This window comes from Wasmannia auropunctata, unplaced genomic scaffold, assembly GCF_000956235.1.
Source record: "Wasmannia auropunctata unplaced genomic scaffold, wasmannia.A_1.0 LD336088.1, whole genome shotgun sequence".
NCBI classification, from domain to species: Eukaryota; Metazoa; Arthropoda; class Insecta; order Hymenoptera; family Formicidae; genus Wasmannia; species Wasmannia auropunctata.
The window spans coordinates 2,113,027-2,120,392 of record NW_012026802.1 but is presented as its reverse complement, the minus strand read 5'-3'; the positions used below and the strand labels follow the sequence as shown (position 1 = coordinate 2,120,392).

Here is a 7,366-nt window from a genome sequence, read left to right as displayed (position 1 = left end):
TGTATTCCGGAGAAATTCACCTCTCTCACAAAAGTAGAAATATGCAAGAAGATTTAATCAAAACATAATTAGCTAGAAAGTATTAAGAAAACTGCTGGGATACCGAATAAGAGCGTAATAACTGAGAGGTAAATTAAGATAAAAATCTTAAAAGATAAATTCTTCTCCCGCGCGTACAAAAAAGGACGTCTGCAAAAAGACAGGAAGGCGGGGAGGAGGGGGGTAATAAGCAGCGGAAAAATATATATAAAACTGTATCTTAAAAATAAAATGGACTAGAATGGAAGGAAAGGAAAGTCGACTTATGTAAGCGACGCAATCGTAACGGACTAAGTGGGTACACTAATCTGCGATATAAAAACGGACGGGCCGTATTTCAGCCTGTCGTAAAGGCGATTCGCTCGCATACACAGGATCTCGTTAACGGAGCGCGAGGAGCTAGAGCCGTGGGGGAAGGAGGAGGAACGCGGCACAAAGGACTTCCACGGGTACGCCGGCACGCCGCGCGCCGGGCGTCCTTCCGTGCGCAAGAATGCAGGATCAGGATGAATTTTACAGGACCCTCTGCTCGTCGGAGACGCTGCGCTCCGGCAGGAAGGGATTCTTCCACGATTTTAGCGGCCACGTGATGCAAACCGCGGGCGATACCTGGACGTCGGGGACGTTCGGCCGGATCGATGACGACGAGGGACGGGTGAGGGCGGTCTTCGCCGACGCGAAAGTAAAAGACGTCGTCGCCGACACGCTCGCAAAGGTGAAGCCCCTTTACAGAGACAAGGACGCGGAGATATCCAGGCGCAGGCGACTCGAAGGATACCAGCTCGCCGCCGTCGGCGAACATGACAGGGCCCTTTTGCTGCTCAGTCAGGCTGTCCTGCGCGCCCCTCAACCAGGTCACTACAAATGCAGTAGAGAAAATCCATTATCTCGAACGGGAGAAAAAAATTTATAACTTATATTAGCTGTACATCTCGTTACTTACATCGCTTATACTGCAGCCTTTAATATCTCGTTTACATTTTTCTTTCTGAAAGTTCTGTATGGGACAACAGATATATCACTGTCTCGCGGCTCGTCCGAATAATTGATGTTTCACTATAGCGAGTGCGCTAGATTGATACAATTAAATTGTTAGAGATTATTAAAACGGATCGCTAGTCAACGATCGTCGAGTTTGTGCTTAGTTTTGTGCTAATGTAAAACAAATATATATACTTATGTTGTATACCCAATAATTATGGCGCGTCGCTACGAATGTTTAATTAAATCATATATAATTATTATTTACTACAAGTATAATGTAATTGCTATTTATTTAATTTAATTATTAATTGCTAATTAAATTAGATTTATGTTAAAGCGATGATTTGTGCTGACGAGTCAAAGGTTTGTTTGTTGATAATATTTACGCGTTACATACGAGCTCCATCCGATTTTTTTTTCAAGTCAGAATATCTTAATGTTTCCATATGAATGCGCGCGTAGGTCTAAAATACGCGTCGATCAGCCGATTGCGTATATGCTCTGGATGGCGTCGCGCCAGATCTACACAACAAGTGGAATAATTACTTGAATCTTACTCATCGCGCGCATCCTGGGAAACATACATATATATGTCAACCGGTCGAAAGACCGGCCCCGCGCTTTCATGGCTTCATTGGCTTCGTGCCGATAAATTGTTCGCGTTCGCAAAGGTAATCGATGAGCGGGGCTCGACGCTCGAGAGCAGCGATATTTTCCCAAATCACACGTTATCGACAATATCTGTCTCAGGTAGAAACAAGACGGTCGATCAGGGTCTTTCGTTGCCCCTGGCGCTGCTGGGACGAGCCGAGATCTTTGTGGCCCTCAAAGAGTACCATTTCGCGCTGGAGGATCTGCGACTGGCCGCCGAATACGATTTGCCGGATAAACCGATGTAAGCATTCCCGTCTCAATTCGCGAAATCTCGATTTTAGAAACGAGAAACGTCTTAGACATATATCGTAATGACAATAACAGCGAGCGTAAAAGTCCCAAACTGTGTAGCGAGTGGGCTTAGGATTGTAGAATCTGTTCTGCCATAAATCATCGGAAAAGAATCAGTTCCGAAGTAATCGGGCGTTTTGGAACAGTCCGTGCCGTAATGCACGAAGGGAAATTTGATCAGCCAATTTCGGAGACGCGATCTTGTCGATTTTTATGGACAGATATCGCAGGAAAATCCGCGAGCTCGTGGCACGGATTTCCTCGACGCGCTCTTTGATGCCGCGTGTGTTTTCCGGCTGCTCTTTACAATTTTCCCCGAGAGTCACGGTTTCCCTAGACGCACATACGAATTTAATCGCGAGTGTATCTGTACTTCGGGATGTACACGCTCGCCTCGGGGTCCACCGGAGGCTTCGAGCCCGATATAATGTGGCGTGAGGGGGGGGGGAAGGGATACGCGCGCGCGTACTTCCTAAAATATTCAGAAGGGATGGGCACTTGCCGGGGTCGGGCGGTGGCCACCACCGAACGAAACTAGACTCCGGTTTTAGCCTACCCTCTCTGCGGTGCCGTCGCTGGCTTCCCGCTAGGTTAACCTCGTGAAACTAGCCGTACGACTAGGCGAAGTGGCCTTTGAGTAGACGAACAATAAACATTTAATGCGGCGCTTTTGAGAGCGGCATTAACCCTCCGGCGCGGCCGCGACCGATGAGACGGATTAAGCGCGGCGAATGAGCCTTGAATTTTTAAACGCCATTAACTTTACGCGAAAAGTGCGTTATTTAAAGGAAAAGGAGATTTCGATTGCGCGATAGAGAGGCGGAGAGTGCCCCCGGTACCCGTTACGCCCGACGTTCACCCGATTATACGGAAACTTCGGAGGCTTCGGGGGAGGAGATCGGGATGAGCGCGCGCCGAGTCGCGCCAAATGGATCCTGAAATTATCATCGTCGATATGCTATTCATTCCTGATACTTTTAAGTGCCGATCTTCGCCCTGCGAACACACGAATTCGCTAATGCGAAAAGATGATTGTAAACATGAAGCATCCATTACGCATAGGACATTGCATTTTCATTTCGTCAAAAAAACCCCTTCGAATCCCCGGGCGGGGGTGGAAAGGAGAGAGGGAAGAGGGAACTTTAATGAGTGTCGCGAAACGATCGCGTCGTTTATTTGGCGAAACGGGGCCAAATTTGAAAAAATGCGCGGCCCCGTGTAACAAGCGCGTGGGCGATCTTCCAACTCGTCGCCCTCGTATTACTTTCCGAATCGGAAAGAATACGAATGGGGCGGCTGATCGATCGTCTCGTAACAAGTGTTTGGACCACCCTGTACGTGACACACGCACGATACCGTGCTGATTAAACCGCCATTATATACACCGGAGGAAAATATCATAAAATCCCCCACGGCGATATAATAACGAAGGTAATTCGCTCCGCGTTTCGATGGCGATCAACAGGATTAACAGAGTGTTTGCCATAATACCTCGATTACAAAAAGAATCTACTAGATTTTCCAAAAGGGATCTATTTTTAGACGCACATTTAGGAAGAATTTGTTTGTAACACTTTCGAAAAATCTTTTAATTGCGTTAAAAGTTTCCGAATGCGTAATTTAATGAAAATAGCAGAAAGAAATAATTTTGTTAAATCATATGCTTGAAAAGACAGCTTGAGACTTTTATAAAAATAATTATAGCAGGAAAAAATTTCTCTAGACTGATAATTCTGGAGAATATTATCGAAAAAAAGATTTTGCAATGTCTGAAGAATTTTTATTACGCGCCTAAGCCTTAAAATGTGAACTTGAATGGTTCGTGTATTTGTTTTACGGCATGATTACATCACAATCTGATGCGAAGCTACGTGAATTTTCGGAAATTTCGTGTACAATCTCGCTTGCCTCGCTTTAACGATCCGCATTCTCCGGTTTATCGACGCAGACAGACATAGTTATCATTGCATCAATCGCGAGTAGACGCGAGTGAGCCGCGCGCTCATCGCCTGGGTCCGATGGTCGGTGGACGTACTGCAAAATCGATAATATAAACACTGTGCACAAGCCGCGGGCGAGCGGGCGTATAGTAGCTGTTCTGTCAATTAAAATCGCAGCTGAATTAATGACGGATAAATGCGGACATGACGGATTACGCAAAATGGATTTTATCCGGCCCGTGCCACCCGTTATCCGTCCCGCGCCGCAAACGGCGTTATATTCGCGAGAGGAACGACCGCGGGAAGGGGAGGAGGGAAGGAAGGGAGAACGTTCTAATTATAATTGCTACAATTATCGATGAGCGTCACGCGGAATTCTCAAACGTGGGCGGAATCATTAGAAACTCGACGCGCGAATGCACGCGCGTAACGAGCACGGGCGGTGGATATCATCATTTTCGGCGATTACGTGTTTTACGATCGCTCTAAAAATTTGTGTAAATAACATGATGTGCGTGTGTGCACGTGTGTATGTGTGCGGGGGGAAAAACGCGTGTTATAACGACAGAAATTATCGGAGTTTTCCCGCTGAGAAATCGCTGGGTCTGGTTGTAAAACGGGATTCTCTTTCTTTCTCTTTCTCTCTGTTTCTCTCTCTCTCTCTCTCTCTTTCTCTCTCTCTCCTGCGTAAAATACGCAGATTTTTGCGAATGCTCTCGCAAACAAAACAAATGATATTTTGCAGAGGGAAAGGATGCCTGTGAAATAATGTTCGCGGGATGACACTCGAGAAAACACGTTTGCTTTATCACGGAATAATAGTCAGCGTATTTTGCGCGAGTGTAATTGCGGGCGAGGAGGAGAAGGAGGAGGGAGGGGCGGGGAATGTTTCGCGAGAACAAAGGCGGAAGGAGAGAAGCCGAGTATACCTCTTCCACGGTTCCGTATCAAATTCCATTTTATTGCCATTTTCGTGTCTCGCGTTTTTATTCGAGCCGTCATAGTTAAGAACTGCGAGAAGGAAAGCTAAAGTTAAAGCGGAAAAAGGGAACTCCTCATGAACGGAATGCACCGTGCTGAATTTAAATCGAGCAAAGCGATGCGTAAGACAATTTATCTTTCCCCATCGAAGAGATACAAACGCTCGGAACGGCGGAATATTCCTCGCCGAACGGGAACCTTTTAAAATGATTCTTGATGCCAAAAGAAAAAAAAACAATTATTCATATAATGCTAAGTATAACGTTTACGTCATCTTCATTATTATTGCAATTATTCGAAATTAGGCTATCAAAATGGGCGATAAATTCTAAGAGAGATCGAATTAACGTGCGCGAAGTAACTTAACGCGATCGACCACGGAGATGTGAGGGTCGTTGAAAGAGGGTTGTCGCGCGAGTACTTGAAAAATATTCCCAGACCTCGTAATTCTGTTTTCCCCGACACTTAACGGCCGAGAGAGATGCCCCAGTCGGAATTCGCACTCGGAGCGGAGGGCTAGGGAGGAGGGGGGAGGATAGAGATCGGCCAGATACGAGATCGTGCCATCAACTGGAGATAAAGCTTTCCCGTCGGGGGTCGGAGCGCGCGTGCGCGCGCCAAATTAGATCGGCCGTGATTTCCACGGAGGCAATCCGCGACTGGATAAATCGCGCGGATACGAGGCACCGGTCGCGATGAACCTGGAACGGTTTTTTTTCTCCCCGGAATCCTGACCGGACTGCAGCGCGCTTTCGTTTTCCCGCTTTCCCAGGGAGGGGAAAAAAGAGAGACGGATGTTGAACACGATCGGGATAGAAGAACAGCCAGGCGAGGAAATCTCGTACGTTCGCCCGTCAGTTCCGGCAAGAAGGATTGCTCCTCGAGCCGGCCCGCACGTTCCCTGCAACGGCTTTGATCCAGATTGCGGCAGCTTTCGGGGGATAAGCGACGTAGGGCGACGCGCGACGCGACGCGATTATCGGGATAAACATGCACGCGGGAAAACCTGAAGCAATGTTTCGCATGATGTACGAGCGATAAATTTCGTTCGCCGCGCCAAACGTGACGTAATTTATTATCGCGTCACTTTATCTGATATTTTAAGCTTGAAATGTGTTACGGCATTTCTGAGAAAACAATATCTAATTTTTTTTAATATCGAGTTTTTTGATGCAGAAAGGAGATTGGGAAGAAGAATTCAAAGTTTTCATATCTGGATACCTATATATTTCGATAGCGAGAAATCTATTGCTAACGATATTTATGCAAGGATATTGCATAAATATACGCAACGTTCGCGATATTTCCGAAAGGATAATCCCCTTGGGGGGATGGTCGTAGTTTTATCAAGAAAATCAACCTCTTATTTGGATTTTTTGTAAATTATATAAATTAAAAGTGCTTTTATTATTCCTTCAACGAGCGAAACAGGGCCGAGAGCTTTGATCGTAGACAATGCAGAAGAGAGATTTAATTATCGAAATAAAGAAGCGGGCGGGGAAGAGAGGCGAGGAGCAGCTCGACGCTTTTCGTGCTCTAAATGACGGAAAGATTCTCTCTCATCATCGTTACGAGGATACAATTTATTAAGCGGGCGGTTAAAACGCGTAAAAACGCATTTTAGATTTATCGCCTGAAAATATTACGAAATAAAATAACGCCCGTATATACGGCGTCGGTGGTTGTACCGTACGGTATGTATGTAGTCGTGTTGAATTAATGCAACGAGGGTAGCACTCGGCTCTACCGTTCGACCCTTAACCCCTGGGTAACCTTTAATCCCGCCGCAAAAGCTTTAAATCCGTTGGATGTCTCGGAACTTGCGAATCGCGATTCGTGTCGCGGGAGAGATCGGTCGACAATGGCGATCTTTATCTGGTGGGATAAGCCTCTCCCCCCCTCGCAATTCGAGAACGAGAGGTTAAATCATCTTTTACTTGGTGTCGCTTGTACATTCTGTTGAATATTGGACGCCACTTGGACGCGATAATGTCACAAGTATTTTGTATCTACACACTCCAAGAAATATCTAAAGGACGTATAAAATAGTAAAAGTCATTGCACTAGACATATTCGCGAGATAATTTAAATATTGTTTAATAAAAACAATTTGTTACGAATCAATTAAGTAGCGATTTATGCTGATCTGCGAAACTGCTCCAAAAGAGACAGGAAAAAAAGAACGTGAATCTCGCATTAGCTAAAGACGCAACTTTATACCGGAAAACCCCTACGTACATACATCGAGTTGAAAGCATCAGAGAGTGACGGCCACGACCACGGAAAATCGATTATCCGCCGGACTGCAAAACATTTCCCAAGGCCTTGCCCGGCAAGAAGATCCTCGCGCGGCAAGTAAGATGACGCGTCGCATTTTCGGTAAAAAGCGGAAACTCCGCGGGTGTCGGCGCAATCCCGCAAGAGTGGATAAGCCGTCGATGCGAGTCCGAGCATAGGGAAAGCTGAAGAGAGAGAGA

At 46.1% G+C, this 7,366-nt stretch overlaps 1 protein-coding gene across 1 annotated transcript in view; it reads left to right on the top strand.

The window, feature by feature from the left end:
- Positions 1–532: 532 nt before the first annotated feature.
- Positions 533–7,366, top strand: part of LOC105448264 (SET and MYND domain-containing protein 4-like) — a 32,793-nt gene continuing 25,959 nt past the window's right edge. The window contains exons 1-2 of the mRNA XM_011686757.1: positions 533–908; positions 1,774–1,918. Coding sequence (XP_011685059.1) covers positions 533–908; positions 1,774–1,918 — 521 coding nt within the window. The remainder of the gene's footprint in view (positions 909–1,773; positions 1,919–7,366) is intronic.